We start from the raw sequence: 15,407 nt of genomic DNA, 5'->3' as shown, positions 1-15,407 counted from the left end.
CTTCGCGTAAACGTTGTAAAACAACCCAAACAAAGGCTCCCATTCTATCAGCGGGGAGGCAGCGGCCGCCCAAGGTGGGGATGGGGTGGGAGTGACCCGAGAAGATAAATCTCTTGGCTCCTTGCCTCCAGCCCTGCATTTCCAAGGGGACTTTCCCCCCCCCACCACCCCAAAAAAAAAAACCTCTTCCCTCCGCCTCCCCCTTCTCTGTGCAGCAGGAGGACATCGATGGCAGCCAACGGCTCCGGGGGGGCGCGTGGCTCGCCGCTGGATGATGGCTTTGGGGACGACCTGGTTTCTGACTGGTACATCTACGAGACCGCGGAGCCGGCCGTGCCGCAGGACAAGTAAGCACCCGGTGGCAGTGCCACGCATCCCCTCAACCCCGCGTGGGTGCCAGCAGCCGGCTCTGGCAAGCCCTGGACCTGCTGCTGGGGCCCCTCTTGTCCCAGCTGATGGACACAACTCATTGCACGGGTGGTTCTGCCATCCCGGAGCACGGGGTGGGGTTGGTAAGTGGTGTAAATCTGCAGTGGTGGTGGTTTTATGAAGCCTGCTCCCCATCTGTCCCACTCCACTCTTCAGCTGGGCATCCTCCCAAGAGCAGCGGAGGCACAATTTACCTGAGGAGAGTCCCAAAGCAGGTGGCAGGACCCCATCCTGGGTGTCCTGAGGCCATCTCTCAGCACCTATTGTCCCTCTGTTGACTGAGCGAGGCTTTTACACTGCTCAGCTGGCCGATATCTGATCCTGAGGACACCCCGGCGGGGACCAGCCCAGCCGTATCCAAAGGGTTGCTCTAGGTCCTTAATCTCCTGCTTTGTGAAACGCCCTTGGAAATTGCCTCGCCCTTGGAAATTGCCTCACCCAGCCCCGGCTTGCCCAGCTGAAGCCCTGGGGGTAGAACTGGATGGAAGGAACCCCCCCCAGAACCCTTCAGGGTGTTTGCTCTTTCCTTCTGGTGTCCTCTTCCAGCTGTGGTGGTGAGGGGAGGGGAGGGAGGCAGCACCAGTGGTTCTCCATCTGATGGCTGCGCGTCCCATCCACACCCCAAATGCTCAGGATTTAATTCTGAAGCCCTGGCGAAACCAAAACTGTTCTGGAGCTGGAGCTTCCTCCCCTCCTTAATGTTGTGGGTGGGTGCCCTGGGCCTCGGGAGCTGGGATATTTTGGGACAGCAGGAACTGTCTGGTCTACCCAAGGACAGCTGTTAGAGCAAAAAGGCAGAAGGCACGGAGCTCTGCTGGCGGCAGCCTGTCCTCAGGAACCTCCCCTGGCAGCCTGGTGATAATGCTGGGCTGAAAAAATCCTGCACAGAGCTTCGTCCCTCCTTGCTGATCCCCGTTTGGCCCCGACATCTGCACGGGGTCCTGGAGCTCACCCAGCCCTGCAGGAGCAGCTCGGGCTGCTCCTGGCTGCCATCTCTTGAGCTCAGTCCTAAAATCCTAAATCCACCTCCCCAGGGTGACTTCAGCCCCAGCTATGAGGGGTTCCATGGCCCTGCTCTTTGGAGCTTTGCGTCTCCTAAATATCACACCCAAATTGCTGCTGCCATCCCCGCGTGCGTAGAGCATCACCCCAACACCTTAACTTTTTACCCTTTCAGGACAAAATACAACCCCAGATCATTTTTTAAAAATTTGTTTTCCCCTCTCTAGCACGTTTCCCAGCGCAATCCCAGACTGCGACCCCACCATCTCCCCCAGGCTGTACCACGCCTGCATGGCGCCCGTCTCCGTAAGTACCCCTGAAGCCCGTCACGTTTGCTGTCCCCAGCTCCATCCATGTGCACCTTCCCCCAAAGGGCCCTCCTGCTTAGCTAAAAAACCCCACTCCCCTTCTCCTGGCAGCTGGCTGTGCTGCTGGGCTTGTCCTTGCTGGTGAAACGCCGGCGTCTCCGCCGGGGCTGCTGGAACGGCGTCCCTGGGCTGCTCAGGTACGGTGTCCCCGCATCCCCATCACCCTGCCCGGCTGGCACGGGACAAACCAGCCCTAGGGTGGTGGGGACGGGGTGCTGCAGTGTGGAGCAAGGGGGTGCCAGGCTCATTTTTTGCCCCCCCGGCCCCGCAGCCCGGCCAACTTTCTGGAGGAGGAGGGCAACCGCGGGCTGGTGGCCGCGGTGTTTGGCATCCTCTTCTCGTCCCTGTGCGTGCTGGTGCTGGACCGCGACCCTCTGCCGCTTGTCCCCAACTCGTCCCAGCGCAGCCGGGGTAAGGCCAGGACCGCCCTGCCCTGCAGCACCGCGGGGGAACCCCCGTGCGGGCTGTTCACTCTGGTCCCTACTGAGCGCGCGCGTCACCTTTGCTCTCCCCCCGGTCTAGAGTACTGGAAGATCCTGGCTTTGCTCTACTACCCCGCCTTCTACTGCCCCTTGGCTGCCTGCGCCACGGTGGGGCACAGGGCCAGCTACCTCGTGGGCTGCCTGCTGTCCTGGTGCCACTGCGTGGTGCACATCTGGCAAAAGGTGGACTGTCCCCAGTCGCCGAAGGTACGCGTCCCACCACAGGGCAGGCTGCCGGGGCCTGAGGTGGCCGTCCCGGCACCCTGGAGAAGTGGCACTGAGGTGTCCCTGGGCCGGTGTGTGACAGCGCTGCGTGTCCCCAGATATACAGGTACTACTCCACGCTCTCCTACGTCCCCATCATCCTCTGCCTCGTGGTCTTAAGCCTCTGGTACCCAGCCCTGCTGATCAGGAGCTTCATGGGTCACGACGAGACCTTGGATAAGGAGGTAACAAAGATGCACTGGGTGACCAGGGGTGGTGGGAGACCGGGGGAACCCCTCGATGGCCCTGCATGGTTTTGAGGCTGCTTCGTGGCTCCCCTGCCCCGCAGCCCAGCTCTGAGCATCAGGGTGCTCCCAGTGCTCCCAGTTTGGCTCCCAGCAGCCTGGCGGCCCTCTGACGGCAACGGGGCACACACGGGTTGCGGCTCTGTTTATCTTGCTGGATTTGAAGAGGGGAAAATCCATCTTTGGAGTAAACTCCTTAGTACAAGAGGCTTACGGCATCAATGTGTCCCATTCAGGCTGGACTGGGGTCGCCTTGTTTTCCTGGCAGGCAGCAATAATCCCCAGCCCTTTTGGAAACGTCAGGCTTTGTTGGATGAAGGAGAGAAAACCTTCAGAACTGAGCCGCTGGCCCCAGCGTGGACTGAAATAACCCTGGGAGCTCGCTTTGGGCTGCCTGGTGGGAACTGGTCAGCTTTTACAGCTGCTTTCCTTCAGGTTTCAGGGCGAGGCTACTACAAGAAGTACCTACGGGCTGTCCTGTCCAAGCGGCCAAGGAAGGGGAGGTAAGGGCATCAGCTTCTACCTGGGAGCCTGGGGACGGCACAGCCTCCTGGCCCTGGTTAAAAAAAGAAAAGAGAAACCACATACATCATGCTCCTGCAGCTCTGCATGACCAGAGCGCAGCCCTGCCCACAGTTTGGGAACAGCCAAGCCACGTTTGTCACCTTCTCCTTCCTCCTCCAGCCCCAGCAAGCTAGAAGAGAGCCTCCTGCGCCGGGTCCAGGCGTATCTGTGCTCCTACATCTACGCTCCCGAGGAAGGTAGGATGCGCTCTTTGCTGTAGCAGCAGCTCTGCAAACAGTCTGCCTCCCCCGGGGGACAGCAAATGCCTTCCTTGGCTCTGTCCCCAAAGCATCTGCGCCGTGGCAGCTGCCGCCCGGCGCCTCGGCTCGCACAAACTGTTGCAGGCTCGGGGTGGGGAGGAGGAGCTGGGAACCCCCGTGGGGCACGGGTGGGCTGGGCAGGGACGGAGCGGGGTGCCTGGGGCTCCTTGCTGCAGATGCATGAGGGTTTATGGGCCTGCAGGAAGCCACGGGAAGGAACCCCGTCCTCTAACGCCCTGCAGGCATGGGAAGCAGCCTGGGGGAAATCCCCACCAGAAGGGGGCTTGGGCTGGGCTGGGTGGCCCCCTTTTGCCCCTCCACTTCTGCCTCGCAGGTTTCCAGCTCCCGCTGAAGCTCATCCTGTCCCTAACCACCTCCGTCGTCGCTGTCTACCAGGTGACCGGGGTGGCCCAGCAGCACGCGGCGCCCCATGGCCACGTCCTCATAGGGCAAGGGACATGTTACCATGCTCCCTCGGGGCACTGTGGCTTTGGGGCTGGTATTAGCATGCCTCGAGGTATTACTCGAGCTGAGCCTCGCTAACCGGCTGTGTGCTCGCAGGGCTCAGCCTGCCGTGAGGCTTTAAGCTAACCTGGTGGCTCACGTGGCACCGCTCCCCCGCAGGTGGCCCTGCTGCTCCTGGTGGCCTTCGTTCCCACCATCCAGATCGTGCGGGCGGGGATGACGAAGGATGTGGTGGTGCTGCTGGTCCAGTTCGGGCTGGTGCCCTCAGAGAACCCGGGCATGCCGGGTGACATGGAGAAGGAGCTCAGCACCGTCAAGCACTACCTGTGGTCGCTGGAAGGTGTGTGGCCATGCCCATAGGGGATTTGGGGAGGAGTTCCGAGTCTAGGGGGTCTCTAACCCAAGCTGCCCATGGAAGCAGGTGGTGATGGAGCAGGTTATTGTGTTGAAGGAGCATGGGGACCATGAAGGAGGGGACACAGCCCAGCTGCCCCTGCCCCAGCCTGGGCTGTGCAGACGTGGAAGGCGGGTGCACGGACCTGGTGCCGTGCCAGGGCTCCCCGAGCAGCTGCTGCCTGCCAAAACCGCCGCGCTGCAGATGCTGCTCCTCGGGCAGGCTTTGATATGTGCTGGAATCGAGCAGATGGCCCCTCGTCCCCCTGCTGCCAAGCGGGCACCCGATAATTGAAAGCCCTGGGCAGGGGGCAGGGGGCTGGCAGGGTGCCTCCACCAGGGCTTTTCTGTGGCTTTCCGGAGTCACCCACCTTTGCTTTCCTGACCTCCCCATCTCTTCTGGCAGATCCCCTGCTCCCATCTTGCTTTCCCCTTGCATCCCAGCTTCTGAGCATCCTGCCAGGCTCAGCGCCCTTTGCACGGCTTGCCCAGTCACTTCCCCAGCACCGAGCTAGCCTGGCCCTCTGCCTTCCCCGTTCCCTTTCGCATGGGCAATATTGCCCTCCAAGGAGATGGAGCAGGGTGTCCTTGTATCGCAAAGAGGCCGAGGAGGGAAACTGAGGCATGGTGCCCTGCTTGGGGGACGCAGCACCATAACCCGACCCCGCCTGATGCCCCCTGGGTGGTGCCTGAGACCCCTCCTGGGGTAACACCGGCCCCCCGGCCGCCTCCCCGCAGTGTGCTACGTGTGCTCGCTGGTGCTCTGCTGCCTGCTGACCATGGCCATGCTGCTGAGGACGCTGGTGATGCACAGGTAGGGCACCACGCTGCCCAAATCGCCCTCTTTGTGTCCTTGTCCTCGTCCCCGCCGCCCAGCCTCGCTGCTCTCTGCCCTCCAGGAGCAACCTGAAGGCGCTGTACCAAGGGGCCGTGCTCGATGTCTTCTACAAAGCCCACATCCTCCGCCCGTCCCGACAAGCCATCGTCTGCTGGATGAGCTTCGCCAGCTTCCAGACGGCTTTTGCCTGCCTGGGTAAATGTTCTGGGGGGGCTATGGGGCAGGAGGAGGTGGTGGAGCCCCATTTCCCACAGGTTACCCCACATTTAAGCAGCCCCAACCCCCCCCCTTTTTTTTTTTTTGCCCCATTTTGCAAAGCTGTAGGGCTTTTGTTCGTGGTTCCCCCAACGCAATCTGTCCTTCTGCTGGGAGGGCCAGGCTGAGCACCAAATGGTGGGGAGGAAAAGGGGGGGCTTGGGGGGGGGGAGGGAGGGAGAGCCGTTCTGGCTCACACCCAAATATTTTGATCCGCGAAGCTGTCACAGCATCTCGTGCAAGGGGCTGTCTGTCTCCTCCGGTCCCAGGTGCCGCGTCCCGACGTCTGATAGATGGGTGGGCATGGGATGTGAAACGGGGCAGAAACCCCATCCCTCCTCACCCCAGCGTGGTTTGGGCACACCCCAAAACCTCTTTGGGGCTTGGGTGCACCCCAAACCCCCCAGGAGCATCCCTGGCTGAGCTGCCTGCATCCTGCTGCGGTGCCACGAACACGACTTGAGCTCAAAACCCGATTTCCAGGGCATGAAATCCCAGCGCTCAGGGTGGAGCGCAGCCCCCTTTCCTGCTCGGCACCGCCGCTGCTCCCGGCATGATTTCTGATTAGAAATCGCAGCTCGGGCTGATTTTGTGATGAGGCATCGCGGCCACAGCCCCCGGAGGCGGCTCCTCTTGGCGGGGGTGAAGCGGGGTGCGATGAGGAAGGCTGAACCTGTCATTAGATGCCGCGCAGAGCATTGTGCGGGGAGCGGGGGAGGCAGGCGAGGAGCCTGCTTATTATGGGATTAAAATGACAGGCGTGCTCAGAATCGAGCACGGGGCTGGAACCAGGAACAAGGAGCACTTCTCCTTCCTCCCTCCCCCGTGACACCTTCTTTCCCCGTGTCTCCCTCCAAGGGCTCCTCATCCAGCAAGTGATTTTCTTCATCTGCTCGGCTGCTTTCACCTTCCTCGTCGTCATCCCGCTCCAATCGGGCACAAACACGCACCTCTTCAGGCTCGTGCAGAACATGTGGTGAGCGCCCGGGGGTGCAGGGGTGACCCTGCTGGGTGCTGTGATGAGTTTTGGGGTGCTTGGATAAAGGGTTATCCTTTTTTTTTTTTTTTTTTGCTGCACATTGGGCTCCTCCTGCTCTGCTGGAGGTTTCGGGAGCCTCGTCTCCTGGCCTCCAAGCTCCCCGTTCTCTCCTGGCCAGGCCCTTCTGGCTGACCCTGGTCGGCGCCGTCCTCGCGCAGAACCTGGCAGCTCACTCCCAGTTCCTGGAGCACCATCCCCTGCGCAAAGAGCTGACCAACAGGTAGGGGGACTGGGGTCTCCTGGTGTCCAGGGCAGCTTCTCTTGGGTTTGCACGCACCCCTTATGGGGTTAGTTCAACTTCTGCAAGGCTCCTGTAGGGTCTTTAAGCAGCTTTGTGCTCACGGAAGGGGTTCTTTGGAGGCTATTGCTAGGGGCCGTGGCCAGCTTGCAGCCCTGATGTTAGCCTGTGGGGCTGGGGCCCTGTTCCACCCCCACGGGAGCTGTGTCCTCCGCCCCGAGCCCCCAGCCTCGTGCTGTGACTGGTACTGAAGCCTCCGAGGGGAAGCAGAGACCCTGTGTGTGCTGGAGGCCAGCCTCCACATCCCAAGCACGCACCAGGAGGGCGTTCACACCTCTCCACGGGATGGAGACATCTCAGGCGGGGACAGGGCCTGCCAGGGAGGGAGGGAAGGCTGGGAGGCTTATTTTGGCAGGTTTCTCTGTTAGGGAAGGGCCGTGTTTCCTGTCCCGGGGCATTCTGCTCCTTATTTTTCTCCCTTTCCACCCGCAGGCGAGCTCTCTACATCATCACCTACCTGCTCTTCCCCGTCAACGTCCTGGTGGGGGTCCTGGCGGGGGTGTGGAGGATGCTCATCTCCGCGCTCTACAACGCCGTGCACTTCTGCCAGCTGGACATCAGCCTGCTGAACCGCGGCGTGGAGACCTTCGACCCAGGTCCAGCACCCGCATGGGGATGCTTCTCCCACCTCCAGGGAGCACAGCAGGGTCTCCTCCATCACCCAGAGCCGCTGGGACCAGGGCTGGCTTCGTGTCCTTGTGCCCAGAAATGTGCTGGGACAACGGGAGCGAGCAGCTCCTCCTGCTGCCCGCCTGGTCCTGCTGGGCTCTTGTGGGGGGTCCTATGGGGTTCGCTGGTGGTAGTGAGCGGAGCCCGTGCTGGGGGCAGCAGGGAGGAGAGCTCAGCCCTTCCTTTGGTTTTTCTGCCGGGATTTCAGGAGCAGAGCACAGCCCTAGGGCTGGAGATGGATGCTCTGGCATGGCAGGGATGGAGCCTGAGATTTTACCTCCCTGATACTCAAGGGAAAGAAGCTGGGTGGGGGGGGGGGACACGGCGCTGGGCAGTGCTGGCCCCTGATCCCTATTTCCTTTGGGCTGCATCCCCCAGGCTACCACGCGTACTGCCACTACCTGAAAACGGAGGTGAGCCAGTCGCACCCGGTGATGCGAGCCTTCTGCCTGCTGCTCCTCCAGCCGCCCAGGCCACGGGGGACCCCAGAGCCCCGACCGGGGGACGTGGAGGAAGGTGGGTCCCCCGGTGCCCCCTGGCCAGCCCCATCCCTTGGGGGGCTGCCTGCGCGGCCCCCCCAATCCGCCTTCTCCTTCCAGGCATCCAGCTGATGCAGAGCACGAAGGCGCCGTCGGGCAGAGGCCGACTGAGGCAGAGCCGGGCGCGCTGGTGGCTGGCTTACACCCTCCTCAACAACCCCTCGCTGCTGGCCTGCCGGAAAAACGCCCTCTGCGATCCCACGGCCAACGGTGCCCAGCTCAGCCCCCAGAAACCCTGACACCACCCCCCCCCCCCCCAGAGAAGCCCCCTGCCTCCTCCGTCCCTCCCGTCCCCTCCTCGCCTCCCCGTGCCTCTCCTCCTGGGCTGGGAGGAGCTGGGCCCCCCCCATCCCCCCCCAGCAGTGACAGCACTGCTTTTTAGCTCTAGGTCCGTGCCAAGCCACCTGCGGGGTCCGTAGGCGATGAGACAGCCAGGGCACGTGGGGCACTTCCCAGCCTGACGTGGGAGCAGAGGGGTTGATGATCCAAGCTGAACCCTTCGGGCATCTCCAAAGCCCCTTAGGGGTCACTTCTGAGCCGAACCCACACGTCCTTCTCCCCATCTCATGGTACAGAGTGACCACGAGGAGCCACCCCCATCTCAGCGCCCTCTGCAGAAGGTCCCCACCACCACCCCCAGATTCTCCAGTCCAGCTCTGAGCCTCTCTTCCCCTGTTTTGTGAAGGCTGAAACCCCTTTCTGCTCCATTTGGGGCTGAAAGGTTGCAGAGCTTCTTGTTTGGGGCTCCCCATAGCTCTCATCGCCCGGCGTGCTCTCAACAGGCTGTTTCCCCCTCCTCTACCCTTCCCCCTCCTGCTCCAACGCAGCATTCCCCTGGGGGGGCAGCTGTCCCCCCCAGCTGGGACCGAGCCCCCGAAGCAGTCTGACACCCCTCTCAGCCTTGCCGAGCTGGGGAAGGAGAATAAATCGTGTACCTCCTCGCTGCGCTCGCCGTCTGCTGGCTCTCTGGGTCCTTCCCAAGGGTGAGGGGAGGGCAGAGCTGGGGACACGTGGCCAGGAGGGCCACCAGGGCTGTCCCTGCTGTGTTGGCTGGGGTTACACGGAGCTGAGGCTTCATGGTAGGTTTTGGGTGGGGTCAGCGGGACCAAATCTCTGCGCCCCTCTGTCTTAGAAAAACCCAAAGCAGAGCAAGAGGCTTGCTCCTCAAAATAGCTGCTGGCCCCTGCGGCACAACCAAGGAGGGACGTGGGGACAGGGATGGCATGGCCGGGAGCTGTGCATCCCTGGAGCAGCCTCCGGGCTGCCAGGGCTTTGAGGAAGGCTTTGGTAATCCCTGAAATCTTCTGCAGCTCCAGGCCAGGGGTGGAGCAGGGTTTCTGTGCGTGTTTACGCAGCCTGCAGCTTCCCGGAGCTGTCTTGGCAGGGACGGATGTGAGAGATGACAGGAGGTGGCCTCATTCTTCTTTGTTTGTTTTCTTTTCCCTCCTTTGGCATAATCGGGGTGCCCTGGGGGTGAGCTGAGCTCTTTGTGGTGGTTTCTTGCCTCTGTGAGCTCCCAGCCTCGCACGCAGCCTCGGTACAGCTATGGGTGCTGGGGTCTGGCTGTGTTCCCACGCATCCCCAGGGCCACCATCCTCTCTAGATGTCACCTGCCTGAGCCCCTGTGAGGTGGGTCAGTGAGCTGGGCTGGCTGAAAAAAAGTGAAATTTACCTTTATAAACATGAGGGACAGCAGTGGCACACGGCCACGGGCCTGCAGGGGAGCAGAGAGGGGTGGTGGCACCCCAGGCTGGCACTGTTTGGTGGCCTCCATTCTTTGGCCACCTCGGGGATGTGGAGAGGGCCCGATTGGAGAAGTTGAGTCCTATGAAACGAAACCGAAACTCCCCGCTGAGACCTTATCCTCCCAGCGCTGGGGTTGGAGCAGTGCTGCTATTTTTTTTTTTTATTGTTTGTAATGGGAAAAATCTGCGGCTGCTCATTAGCATCAAAAGCCGGCAGCCGGGGGCTGCTCCCGGGCTGTGCTCCCTGTTCCAGCCGCCATAAAAGAACCCAACTCTGGGGCTGCAGAGCCTGCGCAGAGGCCTCGGGCTCCGGCACAGCTGCTTTTCAGCTGCTCAGTGTCCCTGCCTTCCCCTCCCTGCCCTGGCGGGCGATTTGGGGCACCCCGTGAACCCGTGCTCCCTCCCAGGGCCACGGGGCTGGGTGGGCGCAGAGGCAGCAGGCATGGGTTGGCTTATAAAAGGTATTTATTGTGCTTGGTACTCGGCTGGCCATACAGCTTTGGTTATAGGGCTGCAGGAGGCTGCACAGCTCCCGCAGGTGAGCGCTTAGCAGAAGGCACGAGGAAGGACAGCCGTGCCATGGGGTGGGGAGAGGGAGGTGCTCAGCGGGTCCCCAGCACCCTGGGGTGGTGGGCATGGTGTGTACGTCCCAATGGGGCTGCTGAAGCACTTTCAGGGGAATTTTCTTTTTCCTTTGGGTCTCTTTGGTCTCGGTTTCCCCCCTGCTTTCGAAGCCTTGGAGCCGGAGCAGCGCAGCCCGGTGGGTCCAGCCCAGCCGAGCGGTTTGGACCGTGGGCTTCAGTGGTGAAAGGGAGGGGGGAAAGCATTTGCGTCCCACCTGGGGGAGGCACGGAGGGGGCAGGGCCTGATCCTGTGATGCAAGGAGGGCACAGGCACCTCGGGTGCTCCCTTCCCCAGCCAGTTTCCCGCAGGGGTGAAGGCAGTGGATGGAAATGCTTCTCCCCAAATGGCCTGATTCACATCCTTGACCTGGCACAACGTGCCCCACACCTCTCCTACCATATTTATCCCGCTCAGAAGCGCCTCACTACTTCTGCCCCTAAAGCCACATGCCCTGTAGACCCCATACTAGGGCTCCCTGCTTGCTCAGCCCGGACCTACAGCCCCTGGTGCTCCACGGGAGGCTGGTGGTAGGAAGAGTGCTCCTGGCTGACACCCAGCACCTGGACGGGGTGGGGACGTGGCCTTTGTGCCCCCTGCCCACCCCTGGGGCTGCAGGTGGAGGAGGGCTGGTGGGGGGGGCTCTGAGACTGGGGGGGTTGCCCCATAGTGGGTGGGCTTCACCCCTGCAGCCCGGTTTTGGTCTCAGAGGGGAGCTGGTGGCAGACGTGGGTGCCTGGAAAGTGGCAGCATGGTGCTGAGCTGCTCCATGTCACGTTTCACCCAAGCCTATTTGAAGCTCTCAAGCCCCCATCGAGGAGGGGATGTGCTGCCAGCCCCGGGCTTGGCTCCAGGCCCCCTGGGACTCCCAACCGCCCGCAGTTCCCAGAAGCTCAGCAAACGCGTGGCACTACGTGAAGATAAATGATACAGAAAGAGGGGGGAGCCCCCCGGGCACCGTTTCCTTCTCCCCCTTTACCAGCTCAGCGCGATGCCCAAAGCCAGCAGGAGGGTCCCCAGCCGGACCCGGGGCACGGCTCCTGCAGCCTTGCTCTTCGACTCCCTCGGCACGTGGTAAACGATCACCAGCTTTTCCCCGGCCCCGGATGGATCCATTTCGTCACCCTTGTAGCAGCTCTGGCCCCCGAGATGGCTGGCCTGGGGGTCATCCTGCAGCAGGTCTTCGGCCGGATTCTCCGACCCAGCCAAAGCCACGTTGACCGAGACCTCCCGCATGCCCACGTCGTTGACGGCAAGGCAGGTGTAGATGCCTTCATCCTCCTTGCTGAACTTGGGGATGGCCATGGTGCCGTTCTTGAAAACCAGGAAGCGCTCCTGGCTCTGCTTGGTGCGCCCAGAGAGGGAAGCATTCCCATCCCGCGCCACAGTGGGCCCGTTGATCTCGACGCCGCGGGTGGAGGTCTGGATCTTCCAGCGGATCTCTGGCGGGGGGCTGCCCGCCACGCTGCAGTGCAGCGTCAGGGTGAGGCCATCGTACGTGACAGAGTTGTCCAGGTTGGAGAGGTAGGTGAGCTGCACGGATGGGGCGACGCAGTGGTGCTCGGGGATGTCCGTCACCGCCCTGCCCTTCAGCCTGCCCGGAGCCACGCACAGCGTAGCTCCCCCCTTGGTGATGGAGACGGAGGTGCTCTCGGTCCACCTCTTCAGCCAGAAGACCTTGCAGGAGCAGTTGAAGGGGTTGTTGAAGATCTGCAGCTGGGACAGGGAGGGCAGCTTGTCGAAGGTGCCCTCGGCCAGCGTGGTGAGCTGGTTGTCGTTCAGCCACAGCGAGCGCAGGTCCTTCAGGGCGTGGAAGGCATCCTGGGGCAGCCCGGCTAGCCGGTTGTTGTTCATCTTCAGGATCTGCAAGCCGCTGAGGTTGCGGAGGTCCTGCCAGGGGAAATCCATAATCTTGTTGTGGCTCAGGTCCAGGTTCTTCAGCTGCGCCAGGAGCGCAAAAGCCCCCGGCTCCACGGTGCCGATCTGGTTGTAGCCCAGCCACAGCGACTGCACCTCGGGGACCTCGGCGAAGGCGCCCCGCCGCAGCCAGCCGATCCTGTTGGCTGACAGGGTGAGGATGGAGACATTGGGGGACAGCCCCAGGGGCACCTCCAGCAGCTCCTTGTAGGCGCACTCGGCCAGCAGCCGCCCGTTCTTCTTGGCAGAGCAGGAGCAGGCGCTGGGGCAGGCCAGGCTGTGCCCCAGCAGCGCAGCGATGCCCAGGCAGCACAGCAGCGGCCTCATCCTTCCTCCTGGGGACAGAGACAGGGGGCGTGAAGGGGGGCCGGTTCACTGGAGCCAGCCGGTCTGGGGCTCTGCTGCTCCTCGCCAAGCACTAACAGGAAACAGCCCCGCGCTGCTCCGCGGCGGCTCGGCCGGTGCAGTAGCGAGGAATTGGTGAAATATTCCCAAATCCGAGCAAGGCACGGCCGTGCCGAGAGCTTTCGGCTACCTCCGTGATCCCAAAATGCTTCCTCCCCACACCAGCTCCTTACCAAAATGTCCCCCCCGCCCTGGGACGCCGCTTCCTTATTCTGGGAATGCTGCATCCCTCCTGGGCTTGGACGCGCAGTACAAGCTCCGGGTTCAGAGTTCACTCCATCTCTCCCTCTCCGGAGCACTTCAGCCCTTTTCCCCCCAGCCTCAGCCCTTCTCCCTCCAAAGCACCAAACTTTCGGTCTTCTCGGCACGCGTTCAGCCCTCAAACCAACCCCCGGCCTCCACGTTTTTTTCCATGGAGAAAAGAAAAACGGCTTCCTGACTGCTTTTTCTCAGCAGAGAGCGGGGTCCTGAGCTGCTGGAAGGTTTTACAACGCTTTCGGCTGCCAAGGGCAGAGCTAACTCCTCGCTTGCCTCGCCGGGGGCTGCGTATGGGCTGGGCCCCCCCTCGGGAAAGGTTAAAGCCCGGCTCTGCGGGGAGCTGGCAGCGGGACCCCCTTTGTTTCCCCAGCCCTGGCACTTCCAGCGGGAGGGGAAAGGGGTTGGCGGCACCAAAACCCTGCGCAACAGCCCGGGGGGGGGGAGCGACTTGCAAAAACCGGGCTGGGGTGGCTGCAGCGGGGGGGTGTGGGAAGCGTCCGAGGGTTGGGGCTGGATCCTGGATCCCTTTGGGGCGCTCCCAGCCCCCCCCACGTCCCTCCCCTACACCCGATGCTACGGGGCTGGCGCATACCAGAGCCGTGCACAACGTCCCCCCGCCCCCGTGCCTCCCCGGTTCCCCCGAGCCCGCGGTCCCCCAAACCCTCCCGGTCCCCCAAACCCCCCCGGCCCCATCACCAGCCCCGTGGGCTTCCCGGGGACGGGGTCGCCCCTCGCTCTCCCGCCGCGGCTCCGGTGCTGGCGGCTGCGGCTCCCTCGCCCCCCCCCCCCCCCCCCCCCCGGCTTCTCTTCCCCCTCCCGGTCCCCCGGGCCCTTTTGTTTTCCATGGCACCGACCCGCTCCAGCTCTCGCCTTCCCGAGGATCGCAGGGAAAAAAAAAAAAAAAAAAAAAAAAAAAAAAAACCGCAACCAGCCGGCCCCTCCTCCCCCCCGCAGCCCGGGCCTGTGTCCGTCCCCCCCTGCCCCATGCCGGCGGGGCTGTCCCGCAGCCCCCGGCCCCAGAGGGCTGAGGGTGCAGAGCATCCCCCTCCGGGGTTAAAAATTAGAGGGAATGTGGTGCAAGATACCAGGGGGTTGGGGGCGTCCCGGGACTTTTCCCTCCGCCCCTGCCCCAAAAAGATGTCGGGATGAGCACAGGGAGACTCGGAACTGCTGCTCCCGGCTCTTTCCCCCTTTTGTTGTGCTGTGGGATAAGAGATCCCCTCATCCTACTGTTGTGGGGCCAACGGCACAGTGCTACCAGTGTCCCCTATCCGTCCACCCCCGTGGGCTGCGACAATGGGACGAGGAAAGCGCCTGGTCGCGGTCACTCGTGGGCACGTCCTGCTCCACGCAGGGCCCGCGGCAGAAGGGTTAATGCTTTAGGAGGGGCCGAGCCACCCTGCTGTGCCCCCTTAACCCTTTCTGCCCAGCTCCAGCCTGGAGAAACGACCCCGGGACTGGGGGGGGCAGGATGCTGAGCCCCCTCCCCGCGCCCTAATTGTGCCCGTGGGCACCTGGCGCTAATTAGCGCCCTCCCGAAAAGGAGCAGAGGGGGGAGCAATCCGGCACCGGGAGGTGCTCATCACCGCCGGATCCCCTGCAGACACGCCGGGCGGGGACATCTATTACCCTCTAATTAAAGGGAGGCAGCAATGATTGTTCTTTTTTATTCCTTGCGTGTTCCTGGGCATGAAACTCAATTAAAGTGTATCCGCAGAAGGGGATTTGTCTGCGGTGAGGGGGGGGGAAGTGTTTTCGCACGTGTTTTTCAAAGCTGCAGCAAACACCTGGGCTGCCGTGGCGGAGCCCCGAGCCGGCAGGATTTGGGGGATTCGGGGGGGCACCCCTCCGCCCGCCCCCCTCCTTGCTTTGTCCGCCTTCTCCCCGCTCCCTCCCCGTGCCGTAGGAGAAAGATGCGGAGCCAGGACCTGAAATAGAAAGCCGTGCTCCGGAGGATGGAGAGCGGAGAGGCTGGGGGCGGCGGGATGGGCTGCGGATGGTGCTGGAGGGGTGGGCGCTCCGCCGGCATCGGGGCTGCGGGGTTATGGGGTCGCCCCCCTAGCCCCCCCTCCATGTGCATCTCCCTGGTCTTTTTCGTATGGGCGAGGCTGGCTGCAAGCGGAGCTCCAGATAAGAAAAGCAATCAAAGGTGGCCTTAAATCTTCGCCCTGTAAGTGTGGGCTTAAATCACCCGTGGGGCGAGAGTCCCCCCATAAATCCGGGAGCGCTGGGTGCCGGGCTGCGCTCCTGTACCCGATGCTGTGCCTTCCCCTGTGTGCGGGGGGAAAAACACGGGCTCTGTGGGCATCTGTGGATTTGCACATTTGTTGAGCATGTGTGCTGTGTGTGCC

At 62.6% G+C, this 15,407-nt stretch overlaps 2 protein-coding genes across 4 annotated transcripts; one reads left to right on the top strand and one right to left on the bottom strand.

Annotated features, from left to right (window-relative positions):
- Positions 1 to 228: 228 nt before the first annotated feature.
- STRA6 (signaling receptor and transporter of retinol STRA6) lies at positions 229 to 8,349 on the top strand. Its single transcript, XM_035566731.1, has 17 exons — positions 229 to 347; positions 1,659 to 1,737; positions 1,851 to 1,936; positions 2,071 to 2,210; positions 2,322 to 2,488; positions 2,605 to 2,730; positions 3,226 to 3,293; positions 3,475 to 3,551; positions 3,949 to 4,010; positions 4,239 to 4,419; positions 5,211 to 5,286; positions 5,372 to 5,505; positions 6,424 to 6,541; positions 6,723 to 6,824; positions 7,335 to 7,498; positions 7,950 to 8,087; positions 8,171 to 8,349. Exons 1-17 carry the CDS (start codon positions 229 to 231, stop codon positions 8,347 to 8,349), a joined length of 2,016 nt encoding a protein of 671 aa, XP_035422624.1.
- Positions 8,350 to 10,302: 1,953 nt separating this feature from the next.
- Positions 10,303 to 13,969, bottom strand: ISLR (immunoglobulin superfamily containing leucine rich repeat). Of its 3 annotated transcripts, none has more exons than XM_050712951.1 (2): positions 13,911 to 13,969; positions 10,303 to 12,728 (listed from the first exon to the last, which is right to left on the bottom strand). In XM_050712951.1, exon 2 carries the CDS (start codon positions 12,718 to 12,720, stop codon positions 11,452 to 11,454), a length of 1,269 nt encoding a protein of 422 aa, XP_050568908.1. In that variant the 5' UTR covers positions 12,721 to 12,728; positions 13,911 to 13,969; the 3' UTR covers positions 10,303 to 11,451. The 3 variants fall into 3 exon arrangements, with proteins under 3 accessions (XP_050568908.1, XP_050568909.1, XP_035422590.1); XM_050712952.1 differs by lacking the exon at positions 13,911 to 13,969 and adding an exon at positions 13,753 to 13,836; XM_035566697.2 differs by lacking the exon at positions 13,911 to 13,969 and adding an exon at positions 12,972 to 13,155.
- Between the last annotated feature and the right edge of the window lie 1,438 nt (positions 13,970 to 15,407).

This window comes from Cygnus atratus, chromosome 11 (genome assembly GCF_013377495.2).
Source record: "Cygnus atratus isolate AKBS03 ecotype Queensland, Australia chromosome 11, CAtr_DNAZoo_HiC_assembly, whole genome shotgun sequence".
Lineage (NCBI taxonomy): Eukaryota > Metazoa > Chordata > Aves > Anseriformes > Anatidae > Cygnus > Cygnus atratus.
Note: the sequence above shows the minus strand (reverse complement) of the source record. Positions and strands in the feature narration are given on the sequence as shown.

Coding starts and splice junctions, on each gene's coding strand:
- STRA6 (XM_035566731.1), top strand. CDS start 229: ATGGCAGCCAACGGCTCCGGGGGGGCGCGTGGCTCGCCGCTGGATGAT. Junction 2,731..3,225: donor ACGAGACCTTGGATAAGGAG/GTAACAAAGATG, acceptor GCTTTCCTTCAG/GTTTCAGGGCGAGGCTACTA. Junction 3,294..3,474: donor AAGCGGCCAAGGAAGGGGAG/GTAAGGGCATCA, acceptor TTCCTCCTCCAG/CCCCAGCAAGCTAGAAGAGA.
- ISLR (XM_050712951.1), bottom strand. CDS start 12,720: ATGAGGCCGCTGCTGTGCTGCCTGGGCATCGCTGCGCTGCTGGGGCAC.